The 16,944-nt window shown below is 41.0% G+C and overlaps 1 protein-coding gene across 3 annotated transcripts; it reads right to left on the bottom strand.

Annotated features, from left to right (window-relative positions):
* Window positions 1–1,434: 1,434 nt before the first annotated feature.
* Window positions 1,435–16,280, bottom strand: trim66 (tripartite motif containing 66). Of its 3 annotated transcripts, none has more exons than XM_017032719.2 (18): window positions 15,945–16,280; window positions 12,651–12,870; window positions 11,806–12,019; window positions 10,257–10,386; window positions 9,799–9,915; window positions 9,568–9,682; window positions 8,931–9,077; window positions 8,736–8,853; window positions 7,851–8,581; window positions 5,975–6,175; window positions 5,414–5,534; window positions 5,253–5,334; window positions 4,984–5,164; window positions 4,021–4,877; window positions 3,824–3,941; window positions 3,646–3,720; window positions 3,099–3,251; window positions 1,435–3,013 (listed from the first exon to the last, which is right to left on the bottom strand). In XM_017032719.2, exons 2-18 carry the CDS (start codon window positions 12,657–12,659, stop codon window positions 2,777–2,779), a joined length of 3,606 nt encoding a protein of 1,201 aa, XP_016888208.1. In that variant the 5' UTR covers window positions 12,660–12,870; window positions 15,945–16,280; the 3' UTR covers window positions 1,435–2,776. The 3 variants fall into 3 exon arrangements, with proteins under 3 accessions (XP_016888208.1, XP_016888209.1, XP_008308991.1); XM_017032720.2 differs by having other exon boundaries at window positions 15,949–16,280; XM_008310769.3 differs by having other exon boundaries at window positions 5,253–5,307; window positions 15,945–16,278.
* Window positions 16,281–16,944: the final 664 nt, after the last annotated feature.

Raw genomic sequence — 16,944 nt, 5'->3', positions numbered from 1 at the left:
TAGGATTAATGGCCGCTCTGTATATCTCATATAACATAACTTTTCCTCCCTTGTATGAAAATAATGTGAATGAAATTTCACTTTTGAACATCAAGTGACAACACTGTAGTACTGTACTTCTATAAAGCTAGTCATATTCATTATTTTCATTATATTTTTTTGTTTTCTACCTTTCAATTCGAATAGTAGTTTTGATTTCTTTGTAAATACAGTATGTAACTATGCATTAAAGAAAACCCGGATGTACAGTATACAGTACATGTATAGTCAATAAAATATAAACTAGTGGTCACATCCATACAGTGAGTCACATAAACATGTTAAATAACCACAGGCTTCCTTCATCAGACTGACTTCAGCCTTTTGACCAAACACATTATTGATGAGTTTGAACGTGGAATTGGAGCCACAGTAAAGTCTGCGGTCTCCTCAGTACTTAAGGGTCTCCATTACACGAGTATGCAGTAATGCTGAGTGTTTCTGGTTGCTGTTCTCTTAATTTACAGTCAGAACAGTTCTAATCATGGATGTCAGGAAATTGATTTATGGAAGCGAAGACATTTAATGCAACCAAAGACAACAGTGAGTAGTTTTTAGAGTTTTACTGTAAATATCTGACTACTGTAGTACAGATGAGAAAATAGATGCTAGGAACTGAAGGAATGTGGTAGTATATTACTTTTCAAATTAATTGATTTGATGCCGTTTGATGCGAGAACCTGGAAATATTGATGTAAATGATATGAAGCCATGAAGATGTGATCTGTTTAACACTCTATAGGTGTTTTACTTGGAGATACTACATGAAATATGGCAGGAATCTAACATTTTTGGGGGAAAAGTTCTGTCTCGCATCATTCTGTATACAGTACAACACTGACCCACTCCTGATGGGCCCATACACACATCTTTCATCATTCACTGGTAGTCATTAGCTCATGAAAGGCTTCATTCCCACCAGACCAGGGTCACGCACCCCCTTACAGCTTCCCACTCTGACCTCTCTGATCTGCCGCTCTGTTGCTATTGGCATGAAGGGAAAAACATGGACTCGCTGATGTCACACACCCCCACTAACCCTTCTGCCCACTTCACTGGACTGAATGTGGTGGAGATCAAACAGAAAATATCATCTGAGCCGAGTCCAGATTCTTCACATCTGATTATATCTGACTTTATCTACAGAAAAACAGTTTGAGTTTGAGCAGCAGAGTCACTGTGATCCATGCTTTTATTCCTAACTTAAAAAGTAAATGAGCCACAAACAGGCTAATGTTAGTCAAATTCAATTTTGAACTTTAATTATGTTGATAATGTTCATATAGATAATGTTGTCACTTGAGATAAAGAAGTGCAAAAAATCTTGGGTTGTTGGACAAAACATGATATAACAACAGTCATAACTGCTGAGGAGTCACCTTTGTGCCGACTGGGCAAAATATCTCATTCACTTTTGAACAGTTGAGAAAAGGTTTGAAATTTAACACCCCCTCATTTAACTTAATTGTATTGTTGTCAACCAAGATACAACACAAACAGAACGACTTTTCTCTCAGCGTACAGTTTACCCTTTTTTTCTTGTTGTCTGGTGAGATTGTTTCGTCAGAACACTTACAAAGTCGGAAATAAAAGTCGAACAAACAGATTGAACTTGTAACAGTTTAACATCAACACATTGTATGTGGATCACAAAACTATACTTAATAAGTGTGGGTGAAATGTTTTGAATATTTTGAACACATTTTATTAGTACTACACCATGTGAGCACATGTGGTAATAAAAAAGAGAAAAGGAAAAGGAAACCAGATTGTTGTTAATAAACAGTTACAGCAACTCTGACTTAATTTAAACAATATGAAATATTCACATCTCATGTAAAACCAAGCAAGGTTAGATACATTTTATATTATAGAAGTTTCTGGAAATAGTCAAAGATAAGAAATAACATTTCTTAAAAAATACATGGGAATAAAAAAAAGAAGAGAATACAGTGGGTTAATGAAACAGGAAACACCACAGCAGAGTGTCTTACATTACATTATGTATAATGTGTTAAGCACAAAATAAACCTTATACTTATGCTATATCTCAGGTATATTCAGTCTTTGCTCATTTAGCAGGACTACAGTATGTTTCAGTGCAAAATTAACATTAATAACAGACTCTGTAGCAATTTCTTCAACAAATTATATAAATGCTCTATTGAGCTCCATCCATAGATAGAATTCTCTCTTTCACATACTATATAATAAGATAAAAAGCAGTTTCACTGCTGCATAAAAAACAAAGTGTGACACAAGTAACTGCAGTTACATTTCAAAAAGACAAATCCAATGCATATTAGCAAAGCTATGCTGTATATGTAGCATAACGCTAAAAATAATCAACGTGCTTCAGATGAAGAAATACAACAAGAAGAACAGATGATCCCTATGCAAAAGCCCAGACAGTATATAATGTTAATGAATGTAAACACAGTGCAGATCATCTTTATTAGTTATGTGATATATACGTATATATACAGAATATACAGTGTTACTTCCAACATGTGTTAAAGACAAATATACAGCCTACAATGTACCATACTCTAAAACCTATGGTTCAGCTTCTGCTCTACAAGAATACGTCTATATAATTACATACACAAACCATCAGATGGCAGCAGTGAGAAACCAAAAATCATTAAATAAGATACTTCCAAACAAACCAAGGTTCCTGATTGAAAACAATACCAAAACTCTCCACAAGGTCAGATGTGAGTGCTCCACTTCTGCTTCAGAAGTGATGTCTCCTTGACTTGAGGGAGTTTCTTCTTTTCCTCTTCCTGTAGCACTGCTCCCTCTTCTCAGGCCAGAGGAAACCACCCTCAGAGGTTCTGTAGGCTTCATCGTACTCGTCGCTCTCAGATTCTGCCCCGGCTGCAGGGAACGCTCTGTCTGGGAAAACACCTTTCAGCTGGGAGTTGAAGAACGCCACCAAGCTGCGGCCCGCCTGAGCAACCTCAGAGTCCGGCTGTTAAGAAGGAGAGCATTTACCTTTTAGGAACGCTGCACAAAAGCAGCCGCACACACAATATTGTTCAGTTTTATTGACTTACGTAGTTGAACTTTGCACAGTTACTGAACATGAGAGAGAAATCAGCCACAAACTGATCTGGTGAAATATAATGTCGAGGGTTTTTCTTCTGGAGTTTGGCTCTGATCACACACAGGTCCATTGGTCTCTTGATGATCTGATAATAATGTCGAGCCTGAATTAAAAAAACAAACAAACTTAGACTCCGAGGTAACCTCTTGTTTGTGGTTATGACAGAATGCACAGAATTTACAAGCACAGAGCATGTAGCTTCTACTAACTCCCCTGCAGAGGGCACTGTAAATGCATTCGTTCAGCTTTGAGTGTAGTGTTTTTTTAGTTTTCATATCTAGTACTTTTCTTTACTCACTAAAACCATTCCCTACATGTAATACTTACAGCTGTAGACATTAGTGATTCTATGATATTTGTCATTGTCTAACAGTTGTGTTGTTGTTTTAATCATTACAATTAATTTGTGCCCTGGGCTACAGTCCTCCTGTGTATAATAAAATGCCTGGCAATCACTTTAATTACAAGTTGATATGAAGAGGAGCATCATCACTCACCAGTGGACTGACAGGCTCATGAAAGGGAGCACTCAGGATGTTACTGAGGATCAGGAGAGTCAGCCGCTCACATTTCTACAAACAGAAGTGATGAACTTGAAAAATGCAGGAGTCGGCCATCATTTGAAACCACTAATAATAATCATATTTTACAAATGAAGCTAATGAAAGGACCTACCCTTTGGTCACATGGAGACAGACCGTACGTCTGTTCTCCAGATGTTTCCTCATTCTCACAGTCGTATTCGACCTCTGGGTGAACCACGTCCCTGCACAGGCTGCACAGCCAGTCTCCTCTGGACAGGATATAAGACAGTGTCAGGTTTACAGTTACCTTTATTTACACTTCATTATAATGCAGCGGAGGGAACTTACACTGGGAAGCCCAGCAGAGGTGGGACATGACAGGAGAGATGAAAGACCTTTGGACAGCGGTCGCAGCACAGCAGCTCTCCTCCAATCAGACACACAGCACAAAAGTCCTCACTCTCCGTCTCTGCGGTGTCCTGCTCAGACTGGTTGTTCTCGGGTACCCTTTGAGGTGAAGGGTTTGAGATCAGCAGTGGCCTTGGACTACGTCCAACATGGGACTCCTCTTCCAGGTCAGAGCGTAGAGGCTGTGGGTCATCGGTCGTGAATTCCGCTTCAGAATCCACATCCAGCTCGGACTCAATGAATTCCTGACAATTTGAAGGCTGATCGGACACGCGGTTAAATTCGGCGTCAACCTGGAGACTAGGTTCATATTCGGGCTGAGTGTCTGTCTCACTCTCAACATCGCCTGAGTCTGCATCTGTATTTAGGTCCTCATTATCTTCTGAAACCACTTCACAATCTGACTTCTGGTCTTCCTTATATTCCAGGCTTGGCTCTGAATCTCCTGCAATATCAATTTCACTACCGGGCCTTATCTCTCCTGCAGCAGATCCCCCCTCAGCCTCACATCCCAGCTCTGCCTCGAATGAAGACTCAGAATCTTGGGATGTATCAGAGTCCACGCATGGATCTGCATCAAGTCCCAAACTGGCCCTGTCCTCAGAGAGGGACCTGGGGTTAGAACTCTGTGGGACATATTGGGGGTCTCTGTAGGACAGTGAGGGTACTTTACAACAGATAAATCTTCCATGTCTTTCAAGGGTGGTTGGTGAAGGTGTCGATGATGGCTCGGCTTCATACAGTGGTGCTTTCAGAGTCTGGGTCGTCCTCTTGTTTTCAGGATCCCCAGAAATCCTCTATTTGTACAAAGAAAGAGAAGAAAGACAGGATTACCTTCTATAATGCACTGCTGTGTGAATGGAATGACTCTAATACTACTAGGACGGTAGTTAGGAGACACACATGAGTCCTGACGCTGTGCCTGTGCTCCTGCTGACGAAGAGCAGAGCTGGTGTCCGCTGTGACGGCAGGTGAAGGGTCGCTCTGTCGTCGTCCATGTGGAGGGAGTTGCGACACCAGTATTTTAAGACGCTCTAAGCAAACAACAGGAACTCTGGTCCTTCCTGAGTCTGTCTTTGAGTCTCTGTTCGTTATGATGACAGCACTTTGTTATAATCTTTATTATTATTATATTATAGCACATACATTTAAACTGACTGCTTTACACACACCTGCTGTCACCATGTCTCAGAATCCTGCTGTTCCCCATGACCCCACAATTAAACTCTTTGCTTCCAAAGTGGCAAGAATTACCTGAAAATTAGAAGGGAGTAAATATTTATTTCGGAAATTTCAGTATTGTGTCTGGTATATAAATGATTTGTTCCAGCACCTGATTCTGTCTTGTAGGACAACAGTGTAGAGTGTTGGCCTCCAGTATCATCTGAGGTCTCCTTCACTACACAGAGCACTCCATCAGACGCTCTCCTGTGTCTGGGTTCCACGTTAGAAAACTAAGAACGAAATACAAATTGTGTAGAAGGAGATTGTTAAAGAAAAAAAAAAGTATCCAAGAGGGAAAAAAAGCATTTAAACACCGCTGTAGTATTTTTATTTAAACTTTTATTTTGTTTTTTATTTTTATGGCTCCCTCCGCTGAACCTACCGAGAAAAATAACAGCTATGGGGCTTGTGTTCCTAAAAACATAACACCATATGGCGAGCAGTGAAAAGTCTTACTAGATTGCCACTCATCATTGTTGCATTTTTATTTTCTTTTATAACATTTTCATAACAGTTGCAATTCCATGAAGACTGAACTTTTTTTTATTTTAATGACCCATGGTAAAACGTTATTTTGCAAAATAAATAGTTTTTTTTTAACCTTTTTGAAAAGAGTATTGCATCAAAGTTTGTCAAGTATGGAATATATCCTCCGACTACTCTACGTTACCTTTTTTGTAGCTTCTGCATCTAAGCTGCATCCTGTGGGCCTTTCAGAGTAAGGACTGGTGACCGGAGCCACCAGTTCTGCTGGAATGCTCTGGGAGCGTCTCTGCCTCCTTGTACACAGCAAACTAGGGCTGAGCCTGTCGTTCTGTACATCGGATACGCCACCGCGGACTGTCACTGAAACCTCCAGGGATGTCGATCTCTGTCAGGGATCAAAACATAACAAAACAGAGCATGGTTCCAAATTAGTGAGACATGCAACGGTGCACCAGTTCATGAGAGAAAGGCAGTGAGATGTGGCTCACATGAACAAAGGCATCACTCAGGACTCGTTCTATCAATCATTTGAAACACGTTCCACACAACATCCCACGCAGCTGCATCTGTTGCACTTCTGGTTCACGGGATGAAACGTGTAGTGGCAGTACCACTTAATAACCATCAGAGGTGCTGTGTGGTCCTTTGATTTAGCCAAGACCGCCAATCAACCCCTCCTTCACTCATGAGAGAATTTAATTAGTGCCTGCCCTCTGATAAGCTCCTACAAACCCAGCGGCTCTGTCCGTGGCTGATGTAAGCAGCAGGGCTGGCAAGTCATTTAACACCAAGTGTTTCCTTAAACACACAGCTCATTTCTTTTCATAATTCTTTTTCCAGTGTGACATCATAAATATTCAGTCCAAATTGATGCGGAGGATGTTTTTTTCTTCTAAGCAGCTTGTGATTAAAACACCTACCTGATCCGTGCCCCTTGGGTGTGGGAGGAAGGATTCAGAAAATAAGAAGAGAATAATCCTTTCTTCTAGAATGTTGGGGGGGCAGACTTTTATATGGAGGTGCAGACCAGAGCCAGACTCGAACTCCTGATATTCCCTCAGTGGCTCATTAACGACAGGTTAAGTACATAACTGACTGCACCCAAGTGCTTTTATGATGACTTCAGATGCAGAGACTTTAGCGTGTTGTAAAAATGTAACTCCATGGCTGTAATTATGCGTCTTGAGAATTTTTGGAAAGGTGATTATGCGGCTGCCTAACCCTCTGGCATCCTCCATGACTATGATGAAGAGTATTCTCCTGGATTCTCACATGCTCTGCTGCAAAGAGCTCAGCTTTAATTATCAGAGCAGCTCTTTTGTTTTACCAGCATTCTGTCTTCATGAAAGTAGAATCTGGTTCTTCTGTTGTTACACTGTGAGTGTTCAGGACCGATGTGAACTGGGGCTGGTGATCTTTTAACATCAGAATGAACAGCGTTCTCTCTGTTTTTGATGGATAATTGTGCCACCGTTGTTACATTTTGAAAATGAAAGTGAATTATTTGTCACTGTGACACAGCACACCATAAGGAGGTCCTGGAATAAAATAAATCACAGTCAAGCTCCTCAATACCATTTTCCATTTTCTTACATGATCATAAAAATCAATATAATAGTAGGGGTAATTTTGAAGAAGGTAATATCTCTGTAGTATCATTTTTGAATGAGTCTTACGTAAATATAGAGTTAACATCTTTAGGTGGATCCATAGTGTAGCATTATCACTCCTGCCTTACACGCAGAAGGTCCTGGGTTCGAGCCCCAGAGGAACCATATACTTAATGGCGCCTCCTATGGCAGTTGCAAAGACTTGCACCGTGACTTTGTTGGATCAATGAGGGACTTCAATCCATTTTTAATAATTTAAGACCGATTATTAACTTGATTTAGGTGTGTTGTTTTTTCCATAAACACATGTGTGTATAAAATGAAACAAAAATGGCTGTGATAGTCAAAATTCTACCACTTCTCTGCCAAAAGTTTAAAATTCAACTATAGGATGGATGGATGCACAAAAATAAAAACAGCAGCAGTGATTTTGTGAATCACAGCTCTCACCCTGCCATTCCTGTGATCTCCAGCCGTCTTTGCAGATATGACGTTCTGCTCTGCTGTAGTCGGAACACAGAGCTGCTGATGATGCTGATGCTGTTGGCCAGGACTCTGCTCCTCTCTGACCTGTTGCACGTCCTCATTCCGCAGCACTCTGCTGTCAACCACTGCTCTGTGACCACAAACCTCCTCCCCTCTGCATCTCTCCTCCATGCCGGGCCTGGTGCAGTCTACAGCCTCCTGAGCCTGGCTCTCAGGGAGGCTGTCTCTCTGGTGTTGGTGATAAGAGATGTAACATTTGGACTGGGCGTGGGTTTGGGCGTCTGTAGACTGGATCGGGGAGGTTGAGTCTCGGCTGCAGCTGAGCTGAGTCGGTCCTGTGAATGGGACTGATGGTGTAGGAGGAGGACAGTGTGAAGAGCCCTCTGTGTCCCAGCACCGAGGGATCTGCTGGCTCTGGTGCAGAGGCACAGACGCGAGTGCAGGCTGAACACAACTGGAGTTACAAAAAGAAACTTCTGCCTGGCCTTTACCCAAGGTGGAAAGATCTTGCTGTGAGGGGAGTCCATGCAGGCAGCACATTTGGGGCTCACAGCAGGACTGGTACCCGCAGCTTGGATCTTGTCTGTGGAATACAGATGGCAGTGCCAAGCAAGTGATGGGCTGGGGCCTCATGAGACTGGAGCAGGACAAACCCTGAGGATATGTGCAGTTTCCGCCTTCAACAGTCAGCTGGCCTGAGAAGGAACACAGTCACAGTAACAGCTCTGCTCTGATGATGTCATAAAAATAGAAGTAAAAAAAAATCGATGTTGACGATATGTGAAATAAAAGCTATAAAATCTCTACAATGACCACCAGTACATTTTGCCACATCAATATTGATTTTACCTAATGTAGAAATCTCCTTCATCCAGTAACTTGCATCCCAGTCAAATTTGATCTTGACAGGACTCCAGGACTCTGGGTGTAGAGAAGGTTCTAAAAGCTGCTGCATCTGAAGAGAAAGCTGAAGAGATATGAAAGTTAGCTTCCATGCCCACACTGACGCTAAGAATGTGATATTATATATTATAATTAGCGCACCAATGCCTTGCTGAAAAGCAGTGGGCCTCTGCGGTGATGGGTCGTAGCCCAGGTAATGAACTTTTGAACATGATCCAGCTGGCCACACATCTCTATCGCCCCCTGCAGCTGATCCTCCAAACGCTGCTGGAATTCCTCTGAGATTTTCTTTAAGGACAGCCATAGAAATAACCCAATACTCAGTGGGTAGACATGACAAATGCATATACACTGATGTAATGATTAATAAAAAACTGAATCCTTTATTCATCCCACAATTCACAGTGTGAGTCACAGGAGGCGCCATTAAGTATATGGTTCCTGTGGGGCTCGAACCCAGGACCTTCTGCATGTAAGGCAGAGGTGTAAAACAAGTGTGATAACTATGGAACCATATAGGCAAATTTGAGGTGCTACAGCAGCCTCAATGTCATCCTTGGGTGGGTTTGAACTAGCACTCTCTTTCGGCACGCATGTGGTGACAGATTTCCACCACAGGGACGTTTCTTGTGCAAGAAACGTCCCTCAGAATCACTGCTGCAGACCCTTGTTTTCATGCCTTCCAAACAGTCTACAATATTTGTTTCACCTTTCTTTGCATGCAGCTTCACTGTGAGTGATAAGGAAGCAAAGAAGGGAGGAAAAAGAAAGCCATTACCTCCAGTTGCTCTATTAATAGGTTGGCTCGTTTGTTAAGCTCGTTCATCATAATCATCTTTGCCATTTTAATCTGGTTCTCCGCCTTCCTGTGCGCAATCTTTACTCCGTGAAGTCTGCGAAGAGATGAAAGAGAAAATGAATGGCGCAGTGCCAGCATTAATAAATGCATCAGCTTGATATGTTCTACTTTTTGTGACAGAATCTGCTCAGTTCAGGGTCTGGCACCAACCTGTCCTCTATCTGTTTCGCAGTGTTTTCTACCGCTGACTTCCTCTCATCCACCTGCATCGTCAGAGTCTCAAACAGCCATTGCTGATCCTGCAGGGCCTTCCTGATCTGCACCACTCTAAACACGTAACAGATCACAGCACCTTTAAAAAGTTCACTAATGGAGTGTTGGCCATGCAGAACATTGGAATTGTTTTCCTCCCTCGGGGAAATAAACTTAATGGTGGTGACCTTAGAGGCAGCAACATCACAGACACAAAGGTAGGAAACGTCACCAAAAACAAAAGTGTATGAATTTGTAATGAGGATTAGTGGCTCCAAGGGCGTTATATGCAGATACTGTTGGGAAAAGTGACAGGGCAGTAAAAGTGTTGTTGTTGGTGGTGGTGTTGTTGTTCGACCTGTGATTTTCTTTCCCTCTACTGTGTCCTTGTGCTCTGTCTGCATCTGCGGACTGACCTGTGGTTTTTGTGAGAGGACAGGTGACAGCTGCTGCAGCACAGGAGGTCACATGACTCGCAAAATAGCTCCAAGGGCTCCTGTCTGTGAGAGTGGCACATTAGGAGGGAGCAAGGATACGACCCTGGGCCTAAAAAAGAGACAGCGACAGACAGAGGAAAAAGGGAGGAGGGAGGAAAGGAGGCGAGGAGTGTGTGTTAACAGCACCTACTGTAATAAGTAACTTGAAGGGAGAGGCAGGTTAGCAGTGATCAACACAGAGGAATCAATTTGAAAATGAACCACAACGACAAGAAATTAAGATGTAAATATAGAAATAAAAATTAGGCTAAGAAAATCAGCTACAAATATTAAAGAAATTGATGAAAGCCTGTAAAAACATATCTATACTAAAGTAAATTATCTTAAAGACCAAGAACTTGATAAATAATTAGTTAAGATTAATGTTTAAAAAGTTTACCCTATACACTAAAGCAGTGGTTCTCAAACTGTGGTACATGTTCCACCAGTGGTACGCGAGCGCTCTCTAGTAGTACGTTGGGAAAATTCACATTTTACATTTAATTAAACAAATCTGAAACATACCATGTACAATTAATACAACATTTAAACATAAACATTTCTAAACATCTCTCCTGTGGTGGAAGCTAACAGTGAAGGCCTCTGCTGCTATATTCTAATGTTGGTCATCATGGTGGTACTCTGAGAGCTCAATGTTTTCACAGGTGGTACAGAGTACAAAATGTTTGACTGCACTAATGCTACAAAATTCAAAATGTAACTAAATTTTAACCAGGAATGTTTATCTTAAAACATTATCATACCGTATCTCTAGTTTTATATTAAATTAGAAGCAACTGGTGATAGCCATATAAAACTCTATGTTCAAGAATTGGTCTCAGGCACAGTAACTGTACTCAACTGCAGAACTAGTAGTCGACTTGCAGAAATCTGTTATGAACTGAGCCAGATGAAGACACTAAACACAGGTCTGCAAGAGTTTTGCTGGGCAGCTCACCTCAGTCAACACTACACTATATAAACGTTATCACACACCACTATTTTCACACTTTGCATGTCTCTGTGTGTGTGTGTTTAGCACCAACCCAGCCTGACTGACCACATCCTGTTTCACAGTTCAGTCACACCATTGCTCTTTCAGCACAACAGGCAAACAGAAACCCTGCCACACCACATAAAATGTTTACAATCGATCGTTATGATTTTTGAGCTGCTAAAGAAGAAAGAAGCTGTCAAAAGTCCTCTACATAGCGACACGCTAATATTAGCATTAATGAAATTAAGTGAGCTCCCCAGAATCTGGGCCAAAAGTTATAATAGGAATCTATGGACAGAAAAGGGATCTCCAGATCTCTATCATTATCAACCACCAGCACTGCAATTCATTAGTCACTCGGATGGCTTCTACTCTGATATGATCAAAAAAAACAAGTTACCCAGACAGCAAAACAAAGACAGACACAGTGTGCAGCACTGCTGTTAATCCTTCATCCTGTCCCTGAGAAGTGAATGTGGACATTTGTCTTACCTTGTCCACTTGCCGGCACTGGACTGGAGCCCCTGTGGTGATGCTCGGGACACGGGGCAGCACTGACCTTCTGGTGGTGGTGTAGGTCTGAGAACTGAGGAGCGACAGTGGCTCTGTGATGCTGATGCACATCTGTGCACTGGTAACAAAACCACTTGTTGCAGAGAATGCACAGGCTCTGTGCAAGTGTTGGCTCTGAACACTCCGAGCAGATCTGATAAAAATAGACACAGGTAGAAAATGTTTGAATTAGACACATGAACATATTTGTTAAAATAATGATTCATTGTTGTGAAATTATAGGGGTTTTTTTGTTTTACACAAGACTAGTTTCATGATTACAAATTCTTCAATACAAAACTTTTGGAGGTTATTTGCTCGGCGGTGTCTATCATACATTCTATCATACTTTGGTAAAGACGAAAACATTCAAGTCGTGTACTTTTTCTCAATTTAGCAAGTTATAAAAGTTATTAAAAAAAAAAACAAATAAAATGTAGTACTACATCGGTATGAGACCAGAAGATGCATACATCTGAAATATTTGCCTTGCTTCCTTCCTTCCTCTCTACTTAAGGCTTTCAAAATTAAATATTATACATAAAGGTCAAAATTTTCAATAATGTTATTCTATTTTGAAATGTGACCGCATGGTGATCAGAGAACCGCGTGACAGAAAGACAGCATCACAAACCAACAGAATAAAATGTTATGGCTAATCTAAAAGGCCGAGACTCTCACTGCTCAAACAAAAACAACCTCCCGAGAAACAAAGTCTCCACGTGGATCAGAAACAAAAGAAATCACATTTTAAAAAAAGGGACATAAACGATGAGACGTCTTACCTTCTCCATTTCTGCGCTCCGTGAGAGGAGCTGCTGTCTTCTCAGAGAGAAAGTGTGAGCAGCGACAGCAGCAGCAGCAGTGGCTGCAACAGTGATGCCTCTAACTAAGGCAGGAAGCAGTGGGAACAGTGAGGTGACCCCAGAGGAGACAACTTACATGACAGCCTCACCGTGCTCTCTCTCCTCCCCCAGATCATCCATGTGTAGGACCCTCGTTTGACTGCAGCCGGGAAGAGAAGCATCACATTCAAATTCATCGCCCGTGCAAGCGAAAAATAATGAGAGACAATCTAATCCTTTTCTTAAATAAGCTTGTGCATAATAATTGGGAATTAGGGAGATAAGATAATTATTTTTTGTAGGGCAAAATATACCCCACAGCCCTTTCCAAACTGGAAGAACGAAGGACCAAGTGACCTACAATACTGAAGGAGGAAAAAAGTGTTCTGCAGGCACCTTGGTGGTGTTTGGATGGTGCAGTGCGTGAGGCAGAAGCAGGTGATGTGCGGGGCTGTGGTTGTAAGACTGTAGTAGAACAGGTTAACTGTGGCCTTCTTTTCAGCAGGGGGAGGGGCCAGATCCCAGTGGGATTAGACACTACCGTAGCACGCTAAAACCGGGTCAGGCTCTGATGAGCGCCAGATGGGACTGAGACGCTCCACCCATTAACACGGGGTGACTCAATTTAAGATTTTGACACAATATTTACTATGAACAAAAAAAAAAATAACACACAGACCCCGGGGCCTGTTGTAAAGCTAATATAATCAGACATTGGCTGACAACTTTGGAAGTAGCTCTGTACACTGTAGAGGTCAGGAGACCCGTGGAAGGGACAAGATTCTGGAATAGTGTAAAGGTAAAGAGGCAGAATCAGAACATTTGGTGCTACTACGTTGTAATACTATAGTATACGTTTAAGGGTTTGTCTTAATATGCTAGATTTAATAGACCTAGGACAGTTGTCCCTGGCTAACTCTACATATTCCTTCCTAAGAATATTTATAGACACAGTGAGGGAGGACATGATTATGGAGTGTGTGATAGTAAAAGAAACAAAAGTCACATGGTCCACCATGATGACCCCTAAAGGGGTGAATAGAAATAGATGAAGAAAGTCCATGTCCATGTTCATAGCCACAAAAATGTATCTCTAAACGAGGAGAATGAGAAGATAATTATTCAGTAGATGAACATCTGGTATTTGTGCTCAGACCCAGAACATGATGTGAAATTAGTTGCAGGATATGATTTAAAGTTGAGAACTTAGGCACGCCATGTTGTGTTTACAAAACTGAAAACAAACCCACTTGCCATCAGATCTTTTTCCACAATGAGCTAATGTCAGAATATCTGCCCAACAACAACCCCTGCAGCATGACCTACAAATCTGACAACTTTCTCATCCTTGGGTGTTTCAGAGCAACCCCATTCCCCACTGTGCACTCAAAGACCCAATTTAAAACACAATTAGTCTGACGGTGTACACCCTGCCTTCTGTTCATTCACTTTTGTAGCCTTTTCTGAGGGCGTGCTGGATTTCTTCTCCTCTCCTGCCAGCTTCACTGCCCTGCTCAGAACGGATGGCACTAGATTTCTCTGGAGACGTCGCAATAATAGAAACCTGTGCAGTGATGTGTCCCTTGAAAGCAGCCCTGATGCGAAAATCTATTAACGCTGAGGTGATGAGATCACAGAAAAAGCACGATATTACTTATCCAACGTATGATGGAAATTCACAGGGCTATTAGCCTCACAAATCCCTTTTTTTTTTGCAAGAAAATTAATCGGCTGTAGTAACTTAATGCTTGTTGTTTACAATTACAATTATATATCATTGATTGATTTTTACCTTAATTAAAATGTTAAATTTCCCACAGCACCATACCAGTGACTCTGAAACGCAGTGCACATCAGAGCTGTGAGGGATCATCATGTGAACTGTGAAAAATCATCCAATTTCAATTGAATTGGACTGAAGCTATTACTTATTCGCTGCAAATAATTTGTCTTTGTTCGGTTCTATAATTGTAGTAGGCAATTAAATACTCTTCCACTAGTTGGTAGCAGATGTAAAAAAAACAAAAAAAAGGCAAGAGACATACATGTCAAAGAGCTTCATGTGAGTCTTTCTTCAACTCCTGGGTGGATCAGTGTTGTGTTCAACTAAACACACCCAGGTTTCACAATTAGTCATTTTGAAATTGAAACCAGAAGATCTGGTCATCTACTTTTTGTGACATCTTGTGCAGTTGTGCACCGTGGGTTTTTTCCATTTTAAAATATGGGCCGTGGATCAAAAATAAAATATTGGCCTTTACTTTTATCAAAGTTAGTTTCCCTGACAGGTTATACTTTAATTTTCTCTCTTTTTTGTTCACATGCAATTGCAGTTAAAAAAACTCATATTTATAAGAGGGTGGTTCACAGTCTATGATAAAGATTGTGGCATCATTAAAACTCAATAAAATAGGCATATATTTTATTTTATCTTTGATACAAAGTGAAGCTAAATTATTGTTGCCTGTTTTTTGTTTTGTTTTGTTTTTTTACTTGTGATAAGTCTCCCACAAAGATCTTCTTCAGAGGAGATTGCCTCGTCCACCCAACCACCACTTCTCAGTTGGTTTTAGGGCCACGTGACTTTCTGATATACGTGTTATTGTCGCAAAACTGGTGCTCACATCTATACGTAGAGTACATTCAGAAACATCCGGGCTTCTTGTGAAACAAAGGAAAAAATAAATTAAATGTATGAACTGATTTTTTTTTTATTTTGTAGAGTTGACTCTTTTAAAAATAAGTTGCTTCTTCACCATTATAGAGTTCTAATTCATATATTTTTGATTTGTCTTATTATTTTTGGTGTAACCTCATTTTGTACCGCTACCAAAATTATTTGGATTATAATTCTTGCGCTTGAGAACTAAATATCCACTCACTGCCTCTCTGTAAGGTACTGTCAAGGAGACATTTTCCAAATAAAGCGATTTCTTTTACAAGATAAGAAGCTTATCAGTTCACACTGGCCATAGAACACACACACGCACTCTTCCTCTGCATCCTCACCTTCAGCAGCAGCATCACATCACTCACTCTGCTGATGATAACACTGTTGTTTTACAAAGTGCGCAGGAGATTCCGCCCCTGTCATGGCAACACCGTGGTGCAACGAGTGCACATCACAACAACAGCAGCACAGAACCACAGCACTGAGACACGCAGAGGGACAGCACCAGGGAGCAGGCGGAATTATTCAACTTGAGTTTGTATTTAATCCAAACATAAACATACCTACAAGTAAACGTCGAGGCTTTCTGTCCGACAATGGAACCGCAGAGTGACGAGAAACTAAACTTCTGTCAGTGCAGCCGTGTCAGAAGAATGTGCCTCAAAAATCGGACTTTCTGCGTATTCCCTTCCTCCTTTTCTCTTTAAATCCTCTCTCTTGCCTCGGCTCGGCCGTGAGTGTACATCATCCGTCCTCCTCCATCGGATGTCGCTCTTTGGTCCTTCCAAAATTTTGGAGAAACCAAGTCTCGCAGTTAATCGTGAGATTTTATGCTGCGTTCACAGGCAACACAGACAACACTAATAATGACGTTTCACACAGAGGCAGAACAGCACAACATTATAGACCTAATAATAAAAATATGTATATGAATAATATGTAAACATTGTATTATTATAAATATTTCAGAATAACAATGTAATTCTGATGTTTCACTCTATAGTGTATTTTTAATATAATGATAATAATAATAATAATAATAATAATAATAATAATAATAATAATAATAATAATAATAAAGGTTTTGATATGTAGTAATTGTGATGTGTAAGTTTTCTAAATTATTAATACAGTCTGGTGTCACTGCATTCCCTGACCTGTGGTGTCACAGGTTGTGTTTGTGCAGCAGGTGATTTACGTTTCCCTTGATTGCTGATGAGAACACAAGCCAAGCAAAAGTAATAAAGCCTGAAATCAACAGTGAGCTTCCTGCTCAATAACAGCATGTAAGTGACCAGCATCACCAGAGTGATGTGCACAGATGTAATGAGGTTAGACGGGCATGTGTTGCTGCTGCTGCTGGACTAACTGAACCTCCAGGGATCTCATCAGAACACTTGCTCTGGTGAAGATGTCGCTGAGGTGTTAGATGTAGATGTGCTTCAGGCCTAACTTTTAGTTGCCTCGTTGTTAACTCGTATCTTTTCTGTTCTAATTGTTGTTATATTTAGCTTGTGTCTTTTGATAGACACCAGCTTTTGTTATTTTGATATTTTTAGTAGT

This window comes from Cynoglossus semilaevis, chromosome 5 (genome assembly GCF_000523025.1).
Source record: "Cynoglossus semilaevis isolate Cse_v1.0 chromosome 5, Cse_v1.0, whole genome shotgun sequence".
NCBI classification, from domain to species: Eukaryota; Metazoa; Chordata; class Actinopteri; order Pleuronectiformes; family Cynoglossidae; genus Cynoglossus; species Cynoglossus semilaevis.
This window is presented reverse-complemented; position numbering and strand designations above follow the sequence as displayed.

Coding starts and splice junctions, on each gene's coding strand:
- trim66 (XM_017032719.2), bottom strand. Junction 9,683..9,798: donor GCGAAACAGATAGAGGACAG/GTTGGTGCCAGA, acceptor ATCTCTTCGCAG/ACTTCACGGAGTAAAGATTG. Junction 3,252..3,645: donor ATGAGCCTGTCAGTCCACTG/GTGAGTGATGAT, acceptor TTTTTAATTCAG/GCTCGACATTATTATCAGAT.